We start from the raw sequence: 27,057 nt of genomic DNA on the forward strand, positions 1-27,057 counted from the left end.
CAAGCCTCTTGGGATGGGCCTAGTGCTGATGTCCAGACAGACCTTGTCTGCGTGTCTCCTGTGAAACAAAGATCCCCCGTCCCAATAGCACTTTACTCTGGGAAGAGATGATGCGAGCCCCTCTCGTTACCTGCATGCACTGATACTGTGAGGGCGGGTGGGCCGGAGTCACTTGTTCTGTGTTGCACTTTGTGTTTGAAATCTCAGCCCAAAGCCAGTCACCAGCTGTAGGGCAGAAGTGGCCACAGCGTCTGCGAGACACGTGCTGCTCCCCTGCCGGGAGAGCGCGGCTCTGACACCAGTGCGCTCAGGGTGCCATGTGGTATCCGGCTGAGGCTCGCTGGCACCAAATCCTTAGTGGGGAAGTCTGGCCTGCAGAGACTACAGCTCCCAGCATGCAATGCTTCAGTGCCCTGGCAGCTGGGAGTACGATGGAGGAGCACAATGGGAACCAGTAGTCTCTGTGACTGCCTATGTGATGCTGGGCCACGCTTTGGGCTAGCAGAGCATGAGCTCCTCCTCTCCTGTAGCCTCTTGTGGTGCAGTCTGTGCCCAGTTCCTTGTATGGAGTGTGACGGACAGTGATTGCTCAGCTGCAGGTACTGGACGAGTTCGCACCTGAGTTCCTTGGTCTATTAAAGATTTCTCCAAAGAGCGCGTCTATCCTGGTGTGTTATTGGGCAGCCGGCAGGGACTTGGGCCCGGTCTGTACGGAGACATGCAGCATTGGACTAAAGGGGTGTTTCCAAAGAGGTGCTGGCCCTGGCTAGATGCTCTTGTGCCTTGAGGGGCTGATTTGGGTTCGTTTAATCTGTTTTTTACTGGATTACGCTAACTCAAAAGGAGCCAATCATAGCAACACACAACAGCCAGATGGGATCAGAGCCCGGGGTCTGGTCTCTCACGGCGTTACCTGGGGTTTCTCAGAACCCAAAGCAGGGGTAACGTAACTGTTTCTCTCCAGGCAGTGTCAGGAATAAGTCAATGGGAACCCAGCGCTTCCGTCTGATAAACGATTGATAAAAGCAAGCGTGCTCTTACTAAAACTACGATTTATTAGATATTAAGCGCACACACATACGCAATAGGTTTAAGACATCCCAGATATAGTTACCCACAGTCTGAGATGGTTTCAAGTAATCATTATCTGGGCTTCCAGGGGCCCCCTTTCTGTCCAGCTGACGTGGAGTTTAGATGTCAGCTCCTTGCCCAAAGAAAAGCTCCCTTGGACTTCTCTGAGGTATTTACTTTTACCTAATCTTTTATAGCTATCTCTAACAAAACACATAACCTATAGTGTCTCCTAGTGGGTCAATATATAACAACCTCTACTGGGTCACCAATTCTCCCAATTTCAACAAACTACTCATTATCTCCAAACATTTCTAATATTTCTATCCATAACAACAATACATCAGGGGCACCTTAAACCATGAGCTCTTCACTCAATCTCTTTCATAACTTTCTCTCCCATTCTGATTAACAAACTGCAAGTATGCAGCTGTCTGACCTTATCTCACAAAGGACTAAGATTGTTCCTAGCTATGCGATGTTTGCTGTTCAGCTGGCAGTGCTGCATGTACGAAATGGCTGACTGCAGTATTGTCAGGTTCTGGGGTACACGCAGGAATGTCAGATTCCGGGTGGCAACACTAGGTTCTGCAGAGGAAGGTGCAAGAACCTGGCAAGAGGCGATGTGGGATAATCTGCCCCCAGCCCCATCTCCTGGTCTCTGTTAGTCAGAGATTGGCTTCTGCCCTGAAAGCAGCAGGTTTTCTGTCTCTCCTAAAGCTCCTCTCTTAGCACTTGCTGCTCTAACTCTGGATGTCCGTGTTAATCCTTTTTGGAAGCTTGTTAATAAATCGCCAGTCCTACAGCCAGCGCAAAGGCTGAGCCGCATGTGTGCTGGGAAGAAAACACCCAAACCCAGAACTCACTGATGGATACTTCACTTAGGTGTATAAAAGGGAATCTTGAGTAGGGGGAGAGAGGTTATTTTACTGCTACGGTATCTGGCAGTGGGATGGGAAGTGGGACCCAGAGGGGCCAGAACAGGCCTGGAAGCAGATAGGAACCCCCAGGACCCTTCCTCCCAGCCCCACCAAGTCTCAGTAGTTCTCTTGTTCCCACTTCTTATCCATCTGGCTCCCCATTCACAGAGAGCTTCCACCCCTACAGGAACAAATACTTGGTGATGGGCTCCTTGGTCTAGCAGGGAAAGGTTGAACACGAGCCAATGGCTGGAGGTTGAATCTAGACCAGTTCAGACTGGAAATAAGGCGTAAATCTTTAGCAGTGAGGGTCACTAACCGTGGGCCTATGGAGAACACTTGCTTGACCAGTTTAATTCACTTGTAGTTCAGTCGCCTCGTCTCAAATGCACGGCTGGAATTACCCAGGCAAACCCACAGTTCGCCTCAATGCATTAGCCAACGTGTGGCCATGGTGTCATGAGTGATTATGGACACTAATGCTGGTGGCATCCCTCTCTAACATCCACTGAGGTGGTCATTGAAGGACAGTAGTCTGCCTTGAGGAGTATGGCATCCCTGATTTGCAATTGGAATTCCTCCTGCTCGGGGGGGCTGCCCCCCAAGGCCGAAGAGCTCCACCCTCCCTATGCAGTCTGGTTTCTTTTCAAGATGCCAGCCACTGACCTTTCACAGCCCTGCTTTTAATAGAAACCCCTCTGCTGCACGAAGGCATGTGATGATTGGTCTAGATTCGCTGGCCATTTGGGGCATTTTATAGGAGTTGGGAGCTCGTCCACAACCCCATCCTGGCCCTAACAGCCCTTTTAGGAGGCTAGCAAGTGTTCTCCACTGGCCCATAGCATGTTTGTGCCATGAGAGCGGGCGGCCTCCTGCTACTACATGAGCTCTCATGGTGAGGGGATGTGATGGACTGGGAGTGGAAGGAAACGTGCTGATTTGGGGTGGCAATGACAGAATATGAGCGCATGGGGTGTGCTGCCAGTGAGGAAGCAGATCAGCCCCTGTAAGTTGGTCAGCAGCAGGTTAATGACCCTCGGCTTGGCAGCCTGTCCTCATCATGGGACTTGTCTAGTGTTCTGCCCTGCTACTGACTGTGGTGGTGAAGAGTGTGAGAAAGTCTGTGGCGACGCCGAGGAGGCATTAGCAGCTGCTCGCTGTAGAGACGTGTTAATTGGACAAGGTGACTGGAATGCATGCATTGGTCCTGAACGTTCCCCAGAATGGTGCCGCTGTGTAGGGAAGCTTCAGCAGAGGACTGCCGCTCGGTGCAATTAGCAAATACCTTGTTCAAGCACAAACGGTCCAGGCAATGGATGTGGACAGTGCTGGATTTGGGGACTCCGAACCAGACTGACCTCACTGTAATTCTGAACAGGCGGTGTGATGGGGAGTTGATCCTTCTAGAAGGCGGACGTAGGATCTGATCGTAACGTAGTAATAGCCAACATAAAGCTCAAACACCGAAGAAAGAATGACCTGCAGGCTCTGTTATAATGTCGACAAACTGAAAGTCCATGGAACAAGTGGAATTCAAGAAAACAATTGAACAAAAGCTGCAAGCTGTTGAGCTTTTGCACAAGTAGCGTAAATCAGATAGAGTACAACATCTGCTGCACTACAGAGACAGTGGATGAATTCCTGGGGAAACAGATCCTAAAGAAGAAACCTTGGAGATCACGGAGTGGTGTGATCAATGAAGGAAGCTAAGAGCATAATGGATGATGGATGAAAGGCAAGAGAGCAATTGTCAGGGTTCCCTCCCAACTCTGAACTCTGGGGTACAGATGTGGGGACCCGCATGAAAGACCCCCTAAGCTTATTTTTACCAGCTTAGGTTAAAAACTTCCCCAAGGCACAAATCCTTTCCTTGTCCTTGGACGGTATTGCTGCCACCACCAAGTGATTTAGACAAAAATTCAGGAAAAGGATCACTTGGAGTCACTTGTTCCCCAAAATATTCCCCCAAGCCCCTTCACCCCCTTTCCTGGGGAGGCTTGAGAATAATGTGAGTACCGACCAGACCCTTTGTCCCTAGGACACTGAAAATCCAACAGGTTCTTAAAGGAAGAACTTTATTTAAAGAAAAAGTAAAAGAATCACACCTGCAAAATCAGGATGGAAGGTAACTTTACAGGGTAATAAAAAGATTTAAACACAGAGGATTCCCCTCTAGGCTCAGCTTCAAAGTTACAAAAAACAGGAATAAACCTCCCTCTTGGCATGGGGAAAATTCACAAGCTAAAACAAAAGATAATTTAACGCATTTCCTTGCCTTTACTTTCAGTTTCTGTAATTTTAGATGTATGTTTTCAGGAGACGTTTTACCTGCTTGCTCTCTCTCTCCGTCCAGAGGAAATAAACAAAGAGAGCAAAAACAAAACCTCTCCCCCGGCCCCAGATTTGAAAGTATCGTCTTTCCTTATTGGTCCTTTTGGTCAGGTGCCAACCAGGTTATTTGAGCTTCTTAACCCCTCACAGGTAAAGTGATTCTGTACCTGTGGCCAGGAGGGATTTCTGTTACTGCATACATAAAGGTGGTTACCCTTCCCTTTCTATTTATGACAGCAATATTCCCGTATGACGCCAGAAATAAATGCACTGAGTAAAGTGGCAAAAGAAGATTGGCTTGAACAACAGTGCAGCGATATACAGAACGGCTTTGGGTGCAGCGATATACAGAACGGCTTTGGGTGCAGCGATATACAGAACGGCTTTGTGGCAAATGCCAGTAGGAAGGCCTGCCAAACCATCAAGACACTTTTGAAAGGTCTCTCTGGCAGGAAACACACCTTTTCACCCCCACGTGCCAGGAACTGTTAAGTTGGAAGTGAAAGAAGCAGAGGGGATATCTGTGAGAAGTTTGTCTTATCCCAGTGAACCTCCTGCTACAATTGATGCAGTGTGGACGCTGAAAAGCAGTAAAGCCCCTGCCGTGGACAACATACAAGCAGAACACATCCAAAGGGGTGGAGCAGCCTGTCAATGCCATTTGGGAGCCTGGAAGATGGCCTGAGACTTGGGAACTCTGCTGCTTCTGGAAATTCCTGCACAATCTTGTTATTGACACTCCCTAGTAAAAGTCGGCCGTGCATCATTCTGAAGAGAATGCGCCCAGAAGAGGGGAGTTTCTGTCTGGAAAACAAGTGGGGCTTAGACCCCAAAGAAGTACAGCGGAGCAAATGTTCAGTCCGTATGTGATATGCAAGAAAGTGCTGGAGAATGATCCAAGCTTTGGTGGATTTTGCTAAGGCGTTTGTCAGCATATGGCACAAACCTCTTGAGGCGGCTGCTCGGAGCTGGTGAAAATATAATAAGGCCGACACAAAATCTCTGTGGAAGTTCAACAGCTCGAGGGCGTGCCGGGCATGAGCAAAGTAGTTGGCTCAACTTGAGGACAGGGCTGCTTGTTATCACTGACCCTCTTCAGCGGTTAGCTTGAAGAAATCTTAAGACCCACTGGTGGAAACCTCCAGGAGGGTGTACGCGTAGGTGAACCACAAACCAGTCAGCTGTGCTTCGCCCATGATATTGACCTGATTGGATTGTCCCAAGAGGAGGCTGTCGCAAGACGAGGCTTCACTCTGTCTGTCTCTCCCCCCAAGCATCCCCCTCCCGCTGCTCTTTGTAGGGGAAACAGCTCCTCTGCCCCCAGCTGGCTCTACTGATTCAAGCCCACGCCCCACCCCAGGTGTGGCAGGCAGGGATCACTGGGCAGGGCTGGCCAGCTCCCAGCCTCTGGCCCTTGAAAGGCCAGGCTGACCCACAGTGTCTTTAGGAAGACAGTGCTCTGTGGGGCTTGGAAAGGGATCTGGGAGCTGCCAGGCCAGTCTCGGCCCCTGGCTCCTGGGCCTCTCGTTCTGCTGGGAAGCCTCCGTGCCGAGCGCTGATCGCGTGGCAGGTGCCCTTTGGGACCCCACAGACATGGTGCTGCCAACCCCAAAGGCTCAAAGATTGCGAGTCAGACCCCAAAACTCACGAGGGGCCCAGAAGTCCTGAGACTTCATGGAAAGAGATGAGAGTGAGGGGTGGATGTCATGATTTGGGGACGGACGGACAATTAGTGCTGCCAGTGGTCCCAAGTGTACTAAGGGGACTTTGGCCCCTGCTGCAGGAGCGCTACCCCCATATCTGCCTGTCCCCTGCTCCCCCAGCAGCTCTGCTCCTCCTGGGGCTCTCCCCCAGATCTGGGTGGTAGGCTGCAGCAGGGTCCCCTTCCAAGCAAGGGGCAGCTCCAGGAGTTCTCCCCCCTGTTGCCTGACGGAGTCTCACCGGCCCCAGGGAGTTTAGCAGATGGTCACTAAGGTGACTGACCCTCAGTTAATCCCACAGCTCCAAGCGTCACTGTTGCCTGGTGGGCCAGGAGGCCGGCCGGCCCCAGGGGAAAGGACACCAGAGCGCAGGAGGCCTTGCTCCAGGCGGCTGATCAACTAAACACGGACACACCCCACGTCTTCAGTCCCGTTTCCCCATAAAGCTGCAGGGTCCTGGGCAGGCAGGAGCCAGAGCAGCTGGGATAGCTGCTGGCTGGCTCCCTGACTAGCTTCCTGCTAGGCCACCGATGAGCCCAGCTGCCCTGTTTGGAACTGAGAGTGATCACAGCCCCTAAAGCAGCGGCTCCGCCTCTGGCTTATGACTCTGGTTAACCCTCCGGCTCTGGCATTTGAATCATAGAATCATAGAATATCAGGGTTGGAAGGGACCTCAGGAGGTATCTAGTCCAACCCCCTGCTCAAAGCAGGACCAATTCCCAACTAAATCATCCCAGCCAGAGCTTTGTCAAGCCGGGCCTTAAAAACCTCTAAGGAAGGAGATTCCACCACCTCCCTAGGGAACCCATTCCAGTGCTTCACCACCCTCCTAGTGAAATAGTGTTTCCTAATATCCAACCTAGACCTCCCCAACTGCAACTTGAGACCATTACTCCTTGTTCTGTCATCTGTCACCACTGAGAACAGTCTAGATCCATCCTCTTTGGAACCCCCCCTTCAGGTAGTTGAAGGCTGCTATCAAATCCCCCCTCACTCTTCTCTTCTGCAGACTAAACAAGCCCAGTTCCCTCAGCCTCTCCTCATAAGTCATGTGCCCCAGACCCCTGATTATTTTTGATGCCCTCCATTGGACTCTCTCCAATTTGTCCACATCCTTTCTGTAGTGGGGGGCCCCAAACTGGACGGAATACTCCAGATGTTGCCTCACCAGTGCCGAATAGAGGGGAATAATCACTTCCCTCAATCTGCTGGCAATGCTCCTACTAATGCAGTCCAATATGCCGTTAGCCTTCTTGGCAACAAGGGCACACTGCTGACTCATATCCAGCTTCTTGTCCACTGTAATCCCCAGGTCCTTTTCTGAAGAACTGCCGCTTAGCCAGTCGGTCCCTAGTCTGTAGCAGTGCATGGGATTCTTCCATCCTAAGTGCAGGACTCTGCACTTGTCCTTGTTGAACCTCATCTGATTTCTTTTGGCCCAATCCTCCAATTTGTCTAGGTTCCTCTGTATCCTATCCCTACCCTCCAGCGTATCTACCTCTCCCCCTGGTTTAGTGTCATCCGCGAACTTGCTGAGAGTGCAGTCCACGCCATCCTCCAGATCATTAATAAAGATGTTGAACAAAACCAGCCCCAGGACCAACTTCTGGAGCACTCTGCTTGATACTGGCCAACTAGACATGGAGCCATTGATCACTACCCGTTGAGACCAACGATCTAACCAGCTTTCTATCCACCTTATAGTCCAGGTGGACTAATTTGGCTTCTGTCCCTCCGGCCCTGACCCTCGGCTTGTTCCAGGGCTCTGCCCACCCTGGAGCCAGCTCTACCTGGTAGCCAAACTCTTATTTCAACCAGTGGGCCTGACCACCCACACCCCAGGTGGTTAGGGAGGCAGGTCCCAGCCTGGAGCCAGCGCTCCCCAAACTCAGCCCCTTTTCAAGGTGATCGTCTCTCCTGCCCCTTTCTGGAGCGGTTTTCCCCTTGGTGCGCCTTCAGCCTCCTCTCTCGCTGCAGTGAGTTGGCTCTGGTGTATACAGGCCCTGCCCACACCAGCAGTATCGGAGAGGAGCAGTTAATTGGAGGCAGATGCTTGGGTCTTCATTTTCTCCCCCCCTCCATAGTGTCAAGCACAGGCATAAGCCCTAATGTTTGCACAACATGCAAACCCCAGCGCCCTCCCGCCTCCACCCACGGACCCCGGGCATGGGCTGAGCCTGCCCTTCTTGCCTGGTGCGTTAGACCTCTTGGTCTTTGATGTTCCCTAGGCTTCCACAGTCCTACCGCAGGAAGGGGGCTTTGCCTCCTGCTATGTGATCCCTGCATCTGTATCAGCTGTGTAATGGGGCTCCCCTTTGTCAGCTGACCTGCCTTGCAGCACAGCCCCTCCTTGGCAAACACCCCAGAGCTCAGATTTTTCCCTTACGGCAGCCACCTGGCCCTCCAGCTGCCCCTCTTCTCTGCAATGGACTGGCTCTGCAGGAGGATTTCAGTGTGGAGCTGTGATGTTGAGTGTGATATAATATCTCGTTGGAAGGTGACAGGGCCAGAAAGAGTTAATTAACTCACAGACTGACCTGACCCAGGGCCGAACTTTAGAGACTGGTTAGGAAGATCTGTAAATGAACAGAGCTTTGAAATGCAGCTGGCATTGTTAGAGGTAGAAGGGGAGGTGTTTGCTCAGGTCTTGTGATGTAAGCAAACAAGTCTGGTCTATTGCTATAGCTTTAATTCAAAGATCAAAAAAGAAGTATTAGTATTTAGGAAGACACTTGAGTGAAATAGTATTATTATCTCTGTGTCTCTTTGAAGGTTGTGGTACCTGTATCTGAACTGTGTAATGGATAAATTACCCTGTGCTAATTGCCAGGATGTTTGAGAGAAGGAGAGTTAAGCCTATTGTTTTCTCAGGCCGAAAGGCTGCTGGAAATGTATAAAAACCCTGGGACACGATCCTGCTTCATCTCAGATCTGCTTTGGGTTTCATGGGGGGGGGGAAACCTTAAGCCATAAGGATTGAGATCCCCAGTCACTGACTGGAGCCACTCTGAATATGGACATTGGACTATAACCTATGGACTATTTCTAAAAGGACTTTTGGCAACTACAAGCTCATCTCTGCTATGTATCTGAACTCAAGAGTTGAATTCAAGTCTGTCTGTATATTGATCTTTTAACCAACACTTTTCTTTTTTAATAAATTTTAGTTTAGTTAATAAGAATTGGCTCTAAGCGTGTATTTTGGGCAAGACCTAAGTTATAATTGGACCTGGGTGTGTGGCTGATCCTTTGGGGTTGGAAGAACCTTTTCTTTTATATGATGAGATCAGATTTTCAGTAATCATCATCATATCTGACAGGTGTGTCTGACGGAGGCCTGAGGCTGGGCACTTTAAGGGAACTGCGTTGTTTGGACTTCTGAGTAACCAGTGAGGTACTACAGAAACTGTTTTGTGCTGGTTGGTAAATCTAAGTATTGGAATATCCACCAGCGTTTGCGATTTGTCTGCCCCGTTTTGTTTGCAGTTCACCCTAATTGAGTGACCTCAGCTGGCTCCCACGGGCACCATCGTCACAGGAGCTTGGACAGCTTCTTCTCTTGCAGCTGCTGCTCATTCTCCTGTTTTTGAGAGAGGACTTCAGCCCAGTTCTCATCAGCCACAATAACCCTTCTCTCTGATCTCTCCAGTCTGGCTGCGGGGCCACACCTCCCTTGCCCAGTCTCCCCGTTTGCACTGTGGGACACCTATTCCATTGGAGGCCTCCACGTACCTTCTTTGAAACAGTCTCCCAGAGTCCCTTTTGGTCCCTTGCTGCTTTAGTGCTGAGCCCAGCCTCACAGCTGCGCTGTACATCCCTGTGTGCTCCGGTGCTCAGCTCAGGGCCAGCATTCTCTGCCCTGCGGCTTCCTCTGCCCTCGGGGCCATTTCCCTGGTGTGGCTGCCGGGCTGTCTCTAAGTGAGTCCTTGACCCCCACCCGTCACTATTGAGGGGCTGCTGCAGCTCCCCTGCTGGTCCAAAGCTTCCTTCCCTGCTCTGCTCTGGGAGAAGGCCTGTATCATCTTCTCCTAGCCTCTGCCTGAGCACAGGCATGTTCCCCCGTGGACTGGGCAGGGAGGGTCTTCTCAGCTAGTGGCAACTCCAGCTCTTTCCACCTCTCTTCCGAGGTGGAGATTTTCTGCTGCTGCCTACCTACTGCCGTGCTTTGCCGGAGCCATTGCAGCCTCGGGCTTTCGTTATTCTGGAGCTGCCCGCTGGGAAAGAGCAGAAATCGGGTTCTCCGGGTTCCCCTTTTTCTCCTTTCCTTTATTAGCTGCTCTCCGCTGTGGCTCTTCTCAGCCTCTGTGTTTCACCCAGCCCTGAGATCCTGCTTCTGGCATGCCTCCTCCTGCAGTGCCTCATCTGCCTTCTGCAGCCTGGACCAGGAGCCCTGGAGTCTTCCCCTTGGCTAATTGGTTCTTTCCCGGCAGCCGCAGCCAGAGAACGCTTTTCTTCCTGAGCACCTCTGGCTTCTTCAGCTGCCTCTGGGGCCTGTTCGGTCCAGTCCAGCTGAGACTCAGCTTCTCCAGGCCCCAGGCTGGCCCTGGAGTGGGGAGCCCCCCCAAGCTGAGAAATGCGCTTATTGTCTGAGATTAAGAAGTGCAAAGAGCCTGACTGGAAGCATCTGAATTCTCCCCACCGCCGCTTCCGACCGGCTGCCTTTGGCAGGAGGCACGGGCTGCATGCGGGAGTGACTGGGGGAGGGCTCTGGCCGGGTGATGCCCAAGGCTTGGATGGCCACCGTGATCCCTTCAGGCCCTAAGTTCAGTGAACCTGTGGGAGCAAAAATGCACATTTGAAATGGGCCTGCCCCAGGGACTGGGCAGAGAGCGCCCCCATCCCGCTGGGCGGCCTGGCCCCTCTCGGGGGGAGTGCCCCCATCCTGCTGGGCAGCGCAGCCTGGCCCCACTCGGGGGGGGCGCCCCCATCCCGCTGGGCAGCGCAGCCTGGCCCCTCTCGGGGGGAGCGCCCCCATCCCTCTGGGCGGCCTGGCCCCTCTCGGGGGGAGCGCCCCCATCCTACTGGGCAGCGCAGCCTGGCCCCACTCGGGGGGAGCGCCCCCATCCCGCTGGGCAGCACAGCCTGGTCCCTCTCAGGGGGAGCTCTGGGGCCCCGCTGGGCGGCCTGGCCCCTCTCTGGGGGAGCGCCCCCATCCCGCTGGGCAGCGCAGCCTAGCCCCTCTCGGGGGGAGCGCCCCCATCCCACTGGGCAGCCTGGCCCCTCTCGGGGGGAGCGCCCCCATCCCACTGGGCGGCCTGGCCCCTCTTGGGGGGAGCTCCTTGCCCCCCTGACCTCTCTCTGGCTCTGTTCTGCAGGCCCTGGAGGACGAGCGTCTGCAGAACTTCCAGCAGTTGCTGCAGCTGGAGGAGGAGGCGCTGGTGCCCAGCCAGGAGGCCATGGAGTGCCGGATCTGCTACCTGCCCATGGCACCAGGGGACGGGGTGCTGCTCCGGGAGTGTCTGCACAACTTCTGCAGGTACGGCGGCCCAGCCTGCACCCCCAAGCCACAGCGTGTCGGCACCGCGAGGCAGAGACTGCTGCAGAGCAGGGGGATGGAGAAGGTGGGATTGGTCCGGAGCCACCAGCTCCCCCCGGGTGTCCATTCCCTGGTCCCTGCCATGCAGCGCTCGGACTCCATTCCTGAGGCCCAGGTGCTGGGAGCCTGAGGCTGAGCCAGGCTTTGGGCCCTCACGGGGCTGCGGGGGCCGAGAGCTCAGACTGTGGGGCTGCAGCTGCTGGGTTAGGGGAGGGCTTCTCTGGGGTGACTGCCCCCTGTCCCCACAGAGACTGCCTGCAGCAGGTGATCAGCTACAGCCAGGAACTCCAGGTGTCCTGCCCCTTCCGCGACGACACCTACGCTTGCAGCAGCAAGCTCCAGGAACGGGAGGTCCGGGCGGTGAGTCCCTGCAGTGGGTAAGGGGGGCTCCAGCTCCCAAGAGCTGGCCTGCAGGCCCCAGCGGGTGGGTGGGCGGGCGGGCGGCTGTGGGGCAGGGATCTCGGCTTGTTCCCTAGGACCAGCCCCGGCGCTCAGGGTGAGGCACAGCGGGAGATGGGGGGAGTGGGGTAAATGTTATCAGACAGATGGCAGGGAGCCAGGGACCTGCTGGGACGCTCTGACCTCCCATCAGATCCCAGAGGCTTGGCCCCCTTTGGATCTTGGGGACCTGCACACTTAAGCCAGGCCAGCACCTCCTCAGATAGCCCCTGCCCCACAGCCACCCTCTGTCAAGGCAGAGCTTCCAGAAGGGGCCCCTGCAGCCTATCCCTGTCCCCTGGCGGCTCTGCCATGGGGTGGGCATGGCCAGCAGTGGCGTGACCTCCCCGGGGCTCTGTGCCCACAGCTGGTGTCAGCAGAGGAGTACAAGCGGTTCCTGGAGCGGGGCCTGGTGGCGGCGGAGAGACGCACCCAGAACAGCTATCACTGCAAAACCCCGGACTGCAAGGGCTGGTGCATCTACGAGGACACGGTCAATGAGTTCCGCTGCCCCATCTGCCAGGGCCTGAACTGCCTGCTCTGCAAGGTGAGCCCCGGGGGCCCTGCGGGGGAGGGCTGGGGGGCAGGACATGGGGCTCCGCAGCACTGCCCCGCCTGCTGCTGCTGCTGCCGCCGTCCCTTGGAGTCTGCAGCGCGCAGTGCTCCAGCAGCCAGGCCCTGCGGAGCAGGATGGAGCAATGCATGCTGGGAGTGTCGTTTCTGTAGGCTGCAGCAGAGACCATTGTGCTCCTCTAGTGACCTCCTGCCTCGCACGGGCCTGGGAATGGCCCCCAATCATCCCCAGCGCCGAGCTGTCAGACAAACAGCCCGTCTGCATTTAAAACCATCCACCATGAGCCTTGAGAAATTGCTCCAATGGTTAATTCCTCGCCGTTAAAAACCTACGTCCTATTTCCAGTGTGAACGTGTCTGGCTTCAACGTCCAGCCATTGGCTTTTCCTGCTAGACTGAAGAGCCTGTGATCAAATCTCTGTTCCCCACGGGGGTACGTACCGACTGGGATCAAGGCGCCCCTTCACCTGCCCCTCGTTACGTGAAACACATGGAGCTCCCTGAGTCTCTCGCTCTATGGCAGGTCTCTAACCCTTTCATCCTTCCTGTGGCTCTTCTCTGACCCTCCCCAATGTATCACCATCCTTCGTGAATTGTGGACATCAGAACTGGCCCCAGGATTCCAGCAGTGCTCGCACCAGGGCCACACACAGAGCAGCAGGAGACCAGAGCAGGGGGCAGCAGAGTAGGGGGTTCGGGAGGGAAGTGCAGGGGGGGCTGGAGCAGTGGGGGCAGGATGGGGGGGATGGGGAGGGTGGCCTGCAGCAGTGGGGGTAGGATGGGGGGAGAGAAAAGAGGAGGGGGGTTTGGAGATTTGGGGCAGGATGGAGGGGAGGGGCGGGGCTTCCGGAGCAGGGGTAGGGTGAGGAGTGGGGGTCCAGAGAACTCAACAAGCATGTGGACAAGGGGGCTCCAGTGGATATAGTGTATTACATTTTCAGAAAGCCTTTGACAAGGTCCCTCACCAAAGGCTCTTAAGCAAAGTAAGCTGTCATGGGATAAGAGGGAAGGTCCTCTCATGGATTGGTAACTGGTTAAATGACAGGAAACAAAGGTTAGGAATAAATGGTCAGTTTTCAGAATGGAGAGAGGTAAATAGTGGTGTCCCCCAGGGGTCTGTACTGGGCCCAGTCCTAGTCAACATATTCATAAATAATCTGGAAAAAGGGGTAAACAGTGAAGTGGCAAAATTTGCAGATGATACAAAACTGCTCAAGATAGTTAAGTCCAAAGCAGAAAAGAGCTACAAAAGGATCCCCCAAAACTGGGTGTCTGAGCAACAAAATGGCAGATGAAATTCAGTGTTGCTAAATGCAAAGTAATGCACATTGGAAAACATAATCCCAACTATACATATAAAATGATGGGGTCTAAATTAGCTGTTACCATTCAGGAAAGAGATCTTGGAGTCATCGTGGATAGTTCTCTGAAAACATCCACTCAATGTGCAGCGGCAGTCAAAAAAGCGAACAGAATGTTGGGAATCATTAAGAAAGGGATAGATAATAAGACAGAAAATATCATATTGCCTCTATATAAATCCATGATACGCCCACACCTTGAATACTGTGTGCAGATGTGGTCGCCCCATCTCAAAAAAAGATACATTGGAATTGGAAAAGTTTCAGAACAGGGCAACAGCTTGGAAAAGAGACAACTAAGGGGGGATATGATTGAGGTCTGTAAAATTATGAGTGGCGTGGAGGAAATAAATAAGGAAGTGTGATTTACCCGTTCACATAACACAAGAACTAGGGGTCACCCAGTGAAAGTAACAGGCAGCAGGTTTAAAACAAACAAAAGCAAGTATTTCTTCACACAATGCACAGTCAACCTGTGGAACTCCTTGCCAGAGGATGTTGTGAAGGCCAGGACACTAATAGGGTTCAAGAAGAAACTAGATAAATTCACAGGGGATAGGTCCATCAATGGCTATTAGCAAGGATGGGCAGGGATGGTATCCCTAGCCTCCGTTTGCCAGAAGCTGGGAATGGGCGACAGGGGATGGATCACTTGATGATTCCCTGTTCTGTTCATTCCCTCTGGGGCACCTGGCATTGGCCACTGTCGGTAGACAGGATACTGGGCTAGATGGACCTTTGGTCTGACCCAGTGTGGCCGTTCTTGAAACAGTGGGGGCAGGACAGGGGGAGAGGAGGGGAGTGGAGGGAGATTGGAGCAGTGGGGGCAGCATGGAGGATAGGGAGGGGAAGGGGAGGGGGCCTAGAGCAGTGGGGGCGGGATGGGGGCAGGGCCATGGTGCTGCGGCGGGAGGCTGGCGGTTCCCAGCTAGTTACCGTCCAGCCTGGCTCTTATCACAGGACTAAGCGGGAGGGGAAGGCCGGCCAGTGCTGGGAGACGGCCGGCAGTTCCCCTGGCTCCGGCCTGGGAGAGGGTAAGCAGAGGTGCCAGCTGGCCGGGGGGAGAGACGGGCACGGCTGTGGGCATTGGCAGTTGGCATTTCAACCTGAACTTCTCCCCCCGGCTGGCAGAGGAGTGGCAAAGGCAAAAGCCAGATGAAAAGTCAGGACTGGAGGGTTTCTCCTCGGCGCTTAGCCGAGCGGTTGGCTGTACCGATCATTCGCCATTTGGTCCGTACCTGGGCGGCCGCAAGCGTCAGAACAGACTCGATGCCCCCCCATCACGGGTCAGCCTCTGGGCCACCTCCACCCCTCGGCTGGTGGAATTTTATCCCGGATGTTACGAGCTGCCAGAGAACGGCGTTTTCCGGGACGTCTTGCGGCATTCTCGCGACAGGTCTGAAAAGGCGCCGTCTGTAGACCATGGCCCCAGGAGTCTGTAGCCAGAGCGACCGTAAACATCCCTGTTACGTCTATCGAAGCAGGCTCCAGCTTTTGCTCTTTGGGTTCAATACTCGCCGGATCCTCCCACTCACACGGAAGTTCTGCGCCGGCTTGGCATCGCCGCGTCTGCCACGGGCCTCTCGGCACGACAACCATGTTCAGGATCTAGTCGAGCTGTACCCCCTCCATACGGCTGTGAAACCGGGACACTGTGCCACTCCGACTGGGCAAAGCCGGGGGCTTCCCACACAACACGCCAGCGCCGTCTGTTGGGCAAAAAGTGCCACGACTTGATTCCTAATGCAGCGGGGTTTGTGATCTCAGGATTCTGGGACCGCCGGGGAGCCACAGGCTCTGTGTTACGCCCCTGCTTGGGAACAGTCCCTTGGAGGCACCTTTCAGTGTGATGGGGTCCCCCAGCGGGTCCCACTCCTCCTTCGGGGGGGAAGCAGTCTGACCACCTCCTGGACTGAGCCCCTGGGGGGCTCCAGCTCTGCTGTGTCATGCTGGGAGCACTGGCCTGCAGGTCGCACTGAGACAGACACGTCCGCTCTGCAGGGACGGGTGCACCAGCCAGCGTTTGCAGCGACACCCGGCCGGCCGCGGTTCCAAACCGCGCAGGGTTTACTAGTCAGCTTGGCCAGGGCCTGGCCGGCCCTAGCTCAGCACAGAGAACTGAAGGTAAAAGCATCGTCCGTCTGCCGAGCCGGAGCAATCGGCCAGCCAAGCTGGAGTGGCTGCGTCCCAGGCTCTGTGTCTCTGACCTCGTCAGTCTGTCCCTGGAGAGCCCCCAGGCTTCATCCCCTGCTGCTCATGGCTCGTCCTTTGGCCTCAAGCTGGGGTCTCCGCCCCATGTCCCTGCTGAGTGGTGGGGGACGCCGCCTTCCTCTGAGTCGTTGGTTGGTTGGTTAGATGCTGGGCTTCCTAGTCTCTCTGGGGGATTCTGCATTGAGATGGGGTCGCTCCCAGCAGGTCCAGTTCCTGGCCCAGACAGCCAGGCCCCACCCCCACCCTGTTTTCTGTGCTGCCCCCCACAAGCAGCCGTAACCCTCTTCCTCCACTGGGGAGCGATGCAGAGGGAAACTGAGGCACACACAGGCATCATAAAATTATACAAACAATTCCTATTTCATCCCAGGGGCCCATCAGGATTTGGGGGCGGGAGGCCGGGGGAGGCTGCTCCGGGGCAGGGGGCAGCGTGGGAGGAGGTGACCGTGGGGAGGGAGGGGGGCTGAGGTGTAGGTGCTGGGGGAAGGCTTGAGCAGAACCAAGGGCTGCAGCGTTGCTGGGGCAGGGGGCGAGTCACTCAATAGCCAAGCCCTGGGTCCTGCCCTGTGGCTGGGAGAGCTCTGTACCCCTGCAGAGGGGGCCCCGGCGCCTGAGAGGGGATTGGCCCTTGCCCCGGGGTCAAAGCCCAGCCAAGCTCCCACCCCAAGCACCATAGCCAGGGGCTCTTGGCGCAGTGCCAGGCCAGCTGGGACCTGTGCGGGGCTCCCAGCCGGCCCAGTGCCTACTCACCCAGCAGCTGCTGCAGGGCCGGGGGGGCTGATTGCTGCCACTCTCATCCCCACCAGGTCATCCACGAGGGGAAGGACTGCCGCCAGTACCAGGACAACCTGCAGCTCCAGGCCCACAATGACACTGCTGCCCAGCAGACCAGCGACATGCTGCAGGTGAGAGCGCGTCCCCGGGCATCGGCCCCAGCACAGGAGAGCACCAGGACACCTAGGGGCTCTGCCTGGCTCTGGCATGGATTCGCTGTATGGTCTTGTGCCCCACCTGTAAAACAGGGCTAGCAGTTCCCAGCCCCACTCCCAGCCCTGGACTCCCCACAGCCCCTGCTTGTCCAGCCCTGGGTTCCTCCCTCCCCCAGCTCTGCCAACATGCCTCAATCCCAACCTGCAGCCCCCTGCTAGCCCAGCCCTGGGCTCCCCCCTCCCCCAACACCCCTCATCCCAACCCACAGCCCCTGCTTGTCCAGCCCTGGGCTCCCCCCAGCTCCGCTGACACCCCTCAATCCTGACCTGCAGCCCCCTGCTAGCCCAGCCCTGGCTCTGCCAACACCCCTCATTCCAACCCCCAGCTCCCTGCTTGTCCAGCCCTGGGCTCCCCCCTCCCCCAACACCCCTCATCCCAACCCCCAGCTCCCTGCTTGTCCAGCCCTGGGCTCCCCCCTCCCCCAACACCCCTCATCCCAACCCACAGCCCCTGCTTGTCCAGCCCTGGGCTCCCCCCAGCTCTGCCAATTCCCCAGGGTCCTGACCCACAGCCCCCTGCTCGTGGGCTCCCTTCTGCAGGTCTCCTTGGTTCCGTGCAGGTTCCCAGGCTCGTGTCTTGCTCAGTGCTGTCTGGCCTTGTAGTGCAGCCAGGGTTGGGCCTTTGCCAGCAGTGGCCGTGGGGCAGTGGGGATCCCAAGATGGGTGCATGTCTCCCCTAACGGCTGCCTCCCGCCCACAGACACTGGTGCAGACGGGCGAGGCCATGCACTGCCCCGTGTGCCAGATCATCGTGCAGAAGAAGGACGGCTGCGACTGGATCCGCTGCACCGTCTGCCAGACGGAGATTTGCTGGGTGACCAAAGGGCCACGCTGGGGGCCTGCGGTGAGCGGTCACAGGACAGGCAGCCCTGGCTCCCGAGCACCTGCCCCCGGGCAGGGAACTGCCCCCGCCTCCCAGGCTGGGCCTCAGCCCCTCTGCTGCCCCCCCCCCCCCCCCAGGAGCTCATGTGGGGGGAACTGGGCCATGGTTGGGGAATAGCAGGTTGTGCAAGGAGCAGGCTGCGTGGCTGCCCCTTCCCCTGGCTCTAGAGGGAGATTTCCCCTCCTGTGAGCTACTGTGCCAGGCAGGGGAAAGCTGACCTGGCCCCCTGCCAAGCCATGGGGCTCAGCTTCCCGAGGCTCTGCCCTAGCTGCTAGAAGACGGAGCGTGGGCTAGAATCGTTGGCTCTGGGCAGGAGGGGAGCAGCCCCTGGAGCCAGGCAGAACAGGGGGTGCCCCCACTCCTCCGACTGGATGGAGCCCTGAGGCTCGTGTGGATGCGGGAGCAGCAGCCTCCCCTCCCCTCCCCTGACATGCTGCTCCCGGGGGCCGGAGGGGATCAGCTGGCTCGGGCTCCTCGCCTTTGGATGCAGCCCCCATGGAGAGGTGGGGAGATGCTGCAGGTATCTCTGTTGTCCATCCCCCACCCCCACCTCTCTGACTCACTCTCCTCCCCTCCAGGGCCCTGGTGACACCAGTGGAGGATGTCGCTGTAACGTCAATGGGCAGAGGTGTCACCCGCACTGCCAGAACTGCCACTGAGCGCGCTCCCTGCGCGGCGCCTGGGCCTCCCCCACTCGGCAGCCTCCAGCCCCGGTCAGGCAGGTGCTCTGCTCCTGCGGGAGCTTCCAGCCCTTGCCAGCTGCGTGCAGTGCCTTGAGGGGGCTCCCCCCCACTCAGTCTGGCCCAGGGCCGTCTTCCTGCTGGGCCTGTCTCTGCCCCCTGGCCAGGTCGGGGTGGGAGCTGTTTGGTGTCAGGCTCCCAGAGCAGCAGCTGCCTCTGCACCTGCCTGGCCCCAGGGCTCCATTAGTGCTGCTGGGGCTAAGCAGGGCTGGGGTAATTGCGGGAATGCTGCTGGTATAGAGAGCTCCTCAGCCCCCCTGCAATGTAACCTGGGCCTCGCCTTCACGTGCCCTGTACCCCGTCCTGTGGCTGTTGAGTGCCTCCCCAGACACAGGGAGCTCCCCGTAACCACCTCAGGGGGCGAGCGGTGTTACAGAGGCCAGCTGTTCCCCACACCTGCCTTGGGAGGTTCCTTGGGCTGCAGGGGGCAGAGACGCCCCAGTCCAGCACAGGCTGCTCCAGGCTGGCCTCCCTCTCACTCCTCGGGCTGAGCTGTTGGGGGCAGCCTGGCACTGCCCAGCTCACGGCCAGACTCCTTGAAGGATTAACCTCCTGAGGGCGGGCGTGGGCTGCCCTCGAGCAGGAAGCAGCCCCAGGGCTGTGGACAGTGCAGGGGGGAGAAAAGGCCCCAGCTGGGCCCTCTGCGCCTTTGAGCAGCGCAGGCTGTGAACGGTGCCGCCCCCAGCCTGGCTGCTCCTGCAGGAATCCAGCAGCTGGCTGGGCAGTGCCACCCCAGGCCAGCTCATGGAGATGGGGCCAGTGCCAGCTAGGCTGGTCTGGCTCTGGGGAGGCAGTCAGCCCCCCTGCACAGCAACACACATCTGTTGGAGGCACAGGGGCAGCAACTGGCCCCCTCTGCCCAGGCCGTAGGGCACTGAGCCCCTGCAATGCTAGAGGCAGTGGCTAAGAGCTGGGGTAACTGACCTGCCCCACCCCCCACTGCAAGGGGAGGGGCACTGAGGACCCCAGCCAGGCCTTTGTGCAGTGCCACTCCCTGCAGCATGCTGGGAAGAGGGAGGGGGCTGCTCTCCATGAAGTCTGAGGGAGGGAGTGGGGCCCCTCCCCACTGCCACGTGGGGGGGGTCAGGAAGCAGCCTCTACCAGCACCTCCCTCAATAAAGGGAGTGCTGGGTCCCCCGCTGGCCCCCACACAACTCAGACAGACACTGCTCGGGGAACAGAACCGTTTAATAAATGCCACCATTACACACAGGCCTTCCCCTCTGGCTGTACTGGGTTCCCCCCAGGCAGGGAGCTGGGGCGGGACAGAGACGGGGCAGGGGAAGGCGAGGGCCCCGTGGGCAGGGCCTAGGCCGACACACCACACCACACTTTCCCACTGAAGATTGAAGGTTTATTTCTGCCCCCCAGCGGGCGTGTGCAGACAGCAGCCGCCCCCCCCTTCCCAGAGTCCGTTCCCAGGCCTAGCAGGCGAGCAGCTGTGTCCGAGGGAGAGGACATTAAATAAGAGAAACGCGTCATGAGGAGTGGGCTGTACCCGTCTGTCCGTCCAGCTCTACGTACATTCCTGTCCCGGGAGGGGTCGTGCGGCGGCTGGGTGGCCAAGGCCCGCGGGGCGGCCTGCTGTGATCCAATGCTTACTTGGGGGGCCGGTACGCGATTTTCCTGCTCTTTAGTACAGACCACTTGTGGCGCTTCAGGTAGTAGCAAAGGGGTGCCAGGAGGCCAATCATCAGCAGCATCTGGGAAGGGAAGGGAAGGAGTTAGGCCCTGCCCTGCTTCCGAGCACCTTCCCCCAGCAGTGCATGGACCTGACGCGCTGGCCAGGGCGAGGGCCGGCAGGAATCGCTCAGACATGCCCAGCCTTGCCAGCAGCTCAGGCTGGGCTCCTCCCTCCAGTCCAGGGCACTCCACCGGCCCCAGGCCCCCCAGAGAGGAGCCCCTCTCCTCAGCGCCATGGGGGGCAGGCACTGACCTTCATTCCCATGCGCTTGCGGTGATCGTGCTCCGGCTCCGCTGCCCACCTCAGGAACGTGCACACGTCTTTCGCTATCTGGGACATGGTGGCTGGGGTCCCTGGGAGAGAGCAGAGTCAGCAGGTGCCCTGCACCACGCGCCTGGGCCGAGAGCGGGGTCTGCGGGTGCCCCGCGCCAAGAGCAGGTTGGGGCCAGCCTGGCTGGACAGGGCCCCGCCCTGGGACAGGAGCCCTGCAGCAGGCTGGCTTGGGGGGATGGGGGGCCTCCCAGCACAGAGCGCCTCTTACCGTCCTCGAACTCCAGGATCTCGTTGTAGATGGGGGGCGCCATGGTGATGGCCTGCCCCGGGAAGTAGGGGTTGTAGTGCAGCTCTTCCCTGATGAACACCCCAGTGGGTGGGTCACAGTAGCCGGTGAGGAGGGAGAACACATAGTCCTCACCCCCGTGCCTGAAAGACAAGACCAGGTGAGATCACAGGCCCTGGCTGAGACCCAGCCGTCCCCAGGCCAGAGCAGCCAGGCTGTGCGGCTGCCCTGCTCCCCCCAGGCCGGGGCGATGGGCCCCTGGCAGGCGCCTGTGGAATCCCGGCCGCCGACGGTCGCTGACACCCTGAGATGGGGGAGGAAGCGGGAGGGGCTGGAAGGAGCTCTGATTCTCCTGCCGGCTGGGCAGGGGAGTGGGGGGGTGTGCTAGGCCTCACTGGGGGTGCTCAGGGCCAGCAGGACAGAGCACCCACCTGGACTCAGCTTGTCCCCAGCACCATCTGCACATGGGAGCCCCAGCATGCACTGCTCCAGCACATCTGGGAGACCTGGCCCAGCGGGCCAGGCACTGCGCTCCTCCCCGGATACCAGCTGCTCAGCCGCAGTCCCACCCGAGGGAGCCTCACCTGGCGCTGGTGATGTAGCTCAGGTCTGGGGGCAGCGCCCCGTTGTTGGCCGCTCGCGCCGCCTCAGGGTTGGGGTAGGGCTTGGGGAAGTAATCGGAGAGCTTGCCTGGGCGCGTGAACATCTCGCCGTTTTCATCCGGGCCATCGACCACCTCCGCCTGGCACGAGAGAGCACTGAGCCCCTGCGTCCGGCAGAGAGCTCTGAGCCGGGGCCAGGGCCCCCCCGCATCCCGCAGAAAGCTCTGAGCCGGGGCCAGGGGCCCCCACATCCCGCAGAAAGCTCTGAGCCGGGCCCAGGGGCCCCCGCATCCCGCAGAGAGCTCTGAGCTGGGCCCAGGGGCCCCCCGCATCCTGCAGAAAGCTCTGAGCCGGGCCCAGGGGCCCCCGCATCCCGCAGAGAGCTCTGAGCTGGGCCCAGGGGCCCCCCGCATCCTGCAGAAAGCTCTGAGCCGGGGCCAGGGGCCCCCGCATCCCGCAGAAAGCTCTGAGCCGGGGCCAGGGCCCCCCCGCATCCCAAAGAAAGCTCTGAGCCGGGGCCAGGGGCCCAACGCACCCCGTCAGGGCGCAGAGACCGAGCACCAGGCTGGACCCCCTGTGCCTCACAGACACAGAGCACTAGGCTGGGGCCCAGGCAGCCCACGACTGGGAGGGGCCAGCTCCCCATCACCCAGGCCCTTCTCCCCTCAGCCAGGGCCTGGGAGGGCACTCACATGGTAGCGAGTCCAGCTCTTCCCCCCACTTCCAGCACACACCAGCCAGCAGGAGCCAGCTGCCAGAGCTGGGGTGTGGATCTCCCCCCCCGGAGAGTCCCACCACAGTCAGTCTCACCTCCTCGGCCAGGGCCTTGGCTTCAGCCTCGGTGTGGGAGACGCCGATGAGATTGCGGAAGGCCAGGTACTCCATGCTGTGGCAGGCGGCACACACCTGCTTGTACACCTGGTAGCCGCGCCGGATACTGGGAAGAGGGAGGTGGCCGTGAGCCCCTCTGCCTGTCTGCTCCCCAGGGCTCTGAGTGGGAGGCGGCTGGAGGAGCAGAGCCAGGCCCCAAGCCCCCAGCATTCCCTGGGGGAACGTGCACATCAGCCAAGGGCCAGCGAGAGCCAAGAGTCGTGGGGCTGACCTGTTACCCCAGGGATGCAGCTTCTGACCCCCTGCAGGGGGCTGGCAGCTCACCCCCGGGCTGCCCTCCCTCCATCCGCTCCCCCCACCTACCTGCTGTGATCCAGGGAGGCCAGCAGGCCGTTGTGGCTCCAGGCGTAGCTGGGAGGGTGCAGCTGCAGGTCACTGGCACTCACAGCCGTGTGGAGAGCCAGGGCCAGCCCAGCGCCGCCGGCAGCCAGCACGCCCAGCGCGGACAGCGCCACCTTCCTGCCACGGGACATGCCGGACAGCGACGACATGCTGGCCTGGAACACAGACGAGAGCCGGTCACCCACCCGGCCAGCTCCAGCATGGGGCACCCGCCTCTGCGCCCCCAGCCACACTCCCCAGAGTCCACGCCGGCTCCAGCCTTTGGAACCTTCCCCCGCCCCAGGAGAGGAGGGTGGGGGAGCAGGCAGCCTGCGGGTGCATGGGATGCAATATGCCTCCAAGCACGGCACGGCCTGCTCAGCCCTGGGTGCCCTCCCTCTCTCTGGCCAGGCAGGAGACACTGGCCTGCTCCCACCCGAGCAGAAGGAAGCAGAGTCCCCCTTCCACACAGACTGGGAAGGGCCCAGCTGAGTCAGGAGCAAGGAGCTGAAATGTCAGGGGTCTGAGTGGCAGCCCCTCGCTGGGGATGTGGCGCACTTGCACCGTCGGGGTAGGGGTGGGAAGAAGCAGGTGGGTGGGCTGTGGCTCTCCAGAGCTCCCTGCCGGATGGATTCTGTTTAAGCAGCCAGCCAGCACCAGGCACATGGGGTGAGTCCGGGCCTCTCAGGCCATCCCTCACCAGACACAGAGATGGGGGTCTCTCTGGGTTATGGGGCACTGGGACCAGCAACTTCCCCTCTTCTCTACAAGGGGAGCAGCAGGCACGACTATGGAAAGCCCAGGCCCAATAGCCCTCAAGGGAGCTGACCCATGTGCGTCCATGGTGGGAGTGAGTAGGGGGCACATGAGTAACCAGCCCCAGCCCCACAGCATCTCCTGGTCAGTGTCACACAGTGCAGCCTCCACACGGGCAGGAGTGAAGGGGTGAGGCATGAGCAGCAGGTGAGAGGGACTAAAATAGGACAGGCTCAACTCTTGGCCACACCGCCTCTCACAATGCATGTGCCACATTCACAGGGGTGGCTAGATTGTCTATAACCACGACACCACGCCAGACCCAGAACAGACCCCGCCTTTCCTGATTTATTATGTTAGAAAATTGCGAAAGGCACATTTATTTACTAGGTTAAATTTGTAGTGTGATTTGGATCAAGCTCTATTTGGATAGAATTTGGAATTTAATTAAAATGCACAAAACAGTATTTTTAATCTTTTTATTAGTTTAAATAAAACTACCTTGAGTGTGATGGACACCTCGATCAATTGTTTGCCTTATGTATGTGTTGTATTTAAAACTAACTCAGGTGTTAAACAAAGGACGTATTATCTGTAGTTAGTTAATTGAACTGATGCATGTGGTGACCAGAAACAGTCAGGATTTTAGAGCTAGTAGATCTCATCCTCTCTCACCTGGTTTTTATTCGTAGATGGGAAGAGGGAAAAAGTTTTCCTGCTTTTTCAGCTCCCAATTGGTTTCTTACCTTTGAATGAGCTAGTCACTGAACTGGAGGAATAGATTGAAATTAAAACAATATTCTCTCTGCACCTGCAAAACAGGCTGCTGCTGTCAAAAGCAGGTCTAGCACTTCAACAAACTGGTTTCCAGTCCTTAGCCAGAGATTCCACCCCACCAGTTCAGTGGTTTGACTTTCCTTAAAATGTGTACAGCTTAACACTGTTTCATATTGAGTTTAAATGATTAATAGATTACAGTAAATTTAGGCCTTAACATAGATTGTCAATTTCAAATTTAATTTTAAATAGTTGTTTAAAACAAGTCTCTCTTCCAACCCGGATATTCTAGGATTCTATGGATGTGAAGACTTAAAGGTAGGTGGAGACTCTATATGTCCCTGGGGAGTCTGTCCCAGTGGTTCACCACCTTCACTGCTAAACATCTGTGCTGTTTGTTTGTTTTTTAGTTTCTCACCTGACTGTCTTGCTCCAGCTTCCAGACGCAACCCTACTAGATCAAAGAGCGCCTTAGCACCTGGTGTTTTTTCCTGTGACAGTCCTTACACACTGTGATCAAATCACCTCTCACTCTTCCGTAAACTAAATAGATCGAGCTCCTTACGGCATTTTTTCCAGCCCGTGAATCATTTTTGTGGCTCTTTTCTCTCCAATTTTTCAACATCCTTTTTAAATGTGGATGCAGCGTTCCAGTGCTCATCTCAGCAATACCGTAGCTAGAGGTAAAATCACCTCCCCACTCCTACTCACTACTCCCCATTTATACATCCGGGGTGGAGCGCATCAGCTTTCTGGCACAGCAGACTTCTGTTGAGTTGCTCATCCCCTAGGATTCCTAGATCTTTTCCAAAGGCACTGCTGTCCAGGATACAATCCCCCAGCCTGCACTGCTGGTTCCTAAATGTGTAACTTCCCATTTGATTGCATTTTGTTTGAATGGGCCCAGCTTACCAAGCGATCCAGATCTCTGTACAACTGGCCTGTCCTCAGCACTATTTACCACTCTGCCAACCCTTGTGTCAGCCACAAGTTTTATTAGCAGTGATCTTATTACTCTCGCGGGTCCTTGAGGAAAGAGTTGAATAGCGTCAGGCCTAGCACTGATCCCTGAGGAACACCACCAGACTCCCCCATTTAAGGATGGTTTCCCCACTCACAACTACTTTCGCAGATCTCTCACTTAGCCCGCTGTTAGTTCATTTAACATAAGAACGGCCATCCTGGGGCAGACTAATGGTCCATCTAGCCCAGCGTTCTGTCTTCCGACAGTGGCCAATGCCAGGTGCCCCAGAGGGAGTGAACAGAACAAGGAATCATCAAGTGATCCATCCCTGTCGGACAGTCCCAGCTTCTGGCAAACAGAGGCTAGGGACACCCAGAGCATGGGGTTTCATCCGTGACCATCTTGGCCAATAGCCATTGATGGACCTGCCCTCCAGGAACTTCTCATTCTTTTTTGACTTCAGTTAGTCTTTTGGCCTTCACAACAATCCAAGCAAGGAGTTCCACTGGTTGACTGTGCGTTGTGTGAAGAAATACTTCCTTTTATTTTAAGCCTGCTGCCTATTCATTTCATTGGGTGACCCCTAGTTCTTGTGTTATACGAAGTGGTAAATAACACTTCCTTATTCATGTTCTCTGCACCATTCGTGATTTTATAGCCCTCTGTTATACCCCCCCTTAGTCGTCTCTTTTCTAACTCTTTCAGTCTCAGTCTTTGTAATCTCTCCTCATATGGAAGCTGTTCCATACCCCTCGTCATTTTGTTGCCTCTCTCTGTACGTTTTCAGAGGACACGTATTCTACTGATACCATACAGTGCTAGTTTATCAGAATGTTGTATGCTACTTAGCCAAAAACCTTACAAAAATCTACGTATTACAGCTATGCAGTTACCTTTATCAAACTTGCAATCTCAACCTATTTTGCTTCACAAAGAGAAGTTTAAGGGGTGACTTGATCAGTCTATAAGTACCTATATGGGGAACAGATATTTAATAATGGGCTCTTCAATCTAGCAGAGGAAGGTCTAACACAGAGGTGGGCAAACTACACCTCATGGACCACACCCGGCCCGCGGGATCCTCCTGCCCAGCCTTTGAGCTCCCGGCCGGAGAGGCTAGCCCCCGGCTCCTGCCCCGCTGTCCCCCCTTCCCCTGCAGCCTCAGCTCGCCGTGCCGCCAGTGCTCTGGGCAGCGAGCTCCTGCATGGCAGCGTGGCTGCGAGAGCCTCCAGCCTGCCCCAGTGCTCTAGACTGCACGGCGGTGTGGCTGGCTCTGGCCGGGCGGCACGGCTGCCAATCCTGGTGCTCTGAGCGGCATGGTAAGGGGGCGGGGGACTAGATAAGGGGCATGGGGTTCCGGGGGCAGTCAGGTGACAGGGGGTGGTTGGATAGGCGTGGGAGTCCCGGGGGGCCTGTCAGGGGGTATGGATAGGGGTCAGGGCAGTCAGGGGACAGGGGGATTGGATAGGGGGCGGGGTCCTGGGGGGAAGTTATGTGGTTGGGGTCCGGGGGGGGGGGGGGGGCGGGGGGGGGGGGGCGGGGGCCAGGGTGTTTGGGGAGGCACAGCCCTCCCTACCCGGCCCTCCATACAGTTTCAGAAGCCCCGATGTGGCCCTCAGGCCAAAAAGTTTGCCCACCCCTGGTCTAACATGATCCAGTTACTGAAAGCTGAAGCTAGACAAATTCTGACAGGAAATAAAGTGTGAATTTTTAACAGGGAGGGTAATGAACCACTGGAACCATTTCCCAC

The 27,057-nt window shown here is 57.0% G+C and overlaps 2 protein-coding genes across 2 annotated transcripts in view; one reads left to right on the top strand and one right to left on the bottom strand.

The window, feature by feature from the left end:
* SHARPIN (SHANK associated RH domain interactor) overlaps window positions 1–19,837 on the top strand; it is a 30,301-nt gene extending 10,464 nt beyond the window's left edge. The window contains exons 8-13 of the mRNA XM_026660078.1: window positions 11,338–11,498; window positions 11,807–11,918; window positions 12,364–12,543; window positions 16,948–17,046; window positions 17,831–17,974; window positions 18,592–19,837. Of these exons, the coding sequence (XP_026515863.1) occupies window positions 11,338–11,498; window positions 11,807–11,918; window positions 12,364–12,543; window positions 16,948–17,046; window positions 17,831–17,974; window positions 18,592–18,672 (777 nt within the window). The 3' untranslated portion in view covers window positions 18,673–19,837. The remainder of the gene's footprint in view (window positions 1–11,337; window positions 11,499–11,806; window positions 11,919–12,363; window positions 12,544–16,947; window positions 17,047–17,830; window positions 17,975–18,591) is intronic.
* Window positions 19,838–19,926: 89 nt separating this feature from the next.
* Window positions 19,927–27,057, bottom strand: part of LOC112113243 (cytochrome c1, heme protein, mitochondrial) — a 12,428-nt gene continuing 5,297 nt past the window's right edge. Inside the window, exons 2-7 of the mRNA XM_026647236.2 lie at window positions 22,793–22,986; window positions 22,409–22,535; window positions 21,581–21,738; window positions 20,979–21,139; window positions 20,690–20,790; window positions 19,927–20,456 (exon numbers count right to left, since the gene is read on the bottom strand). Of these exons, the coding sequence (XP_026503021.1) occupies window positions 20,352–20,456; window positions 20,690–20,790; window positions 20,979–21,139; window positions 21,581–21,738; window positions 22,409–22,535; window positions 22,793–22,986 (846 nt within the window). The 3' untranslated portion in view covers window positions 19,927–20,351. The remainder of the gene's footprint in view (window positions 20,457–20,689; window positions 20,791–20,978; window positions 21,140–21,580; window positions 21,739–22,408; window positions 22,536–22,792; window positions 22,987–27,057) is intronic.

The sequence above is a fragment of the Terrapene carolina genome, unplaced genomic scaffold (assembly GCF_002925995.2).
Source record: "Terrapene carolina triunguis isolate 2854851 unplaced genomic scaffold, T_m_triunguis-2.0 Scaffold58, whole genome shotgun sequence".
NCBI classification, from domain to species: domain Eukaryota; kingdom Metazoa; phylum Chordata; order Testudines; family Emydidae; genus Terrapene; species Terrapene triunguis.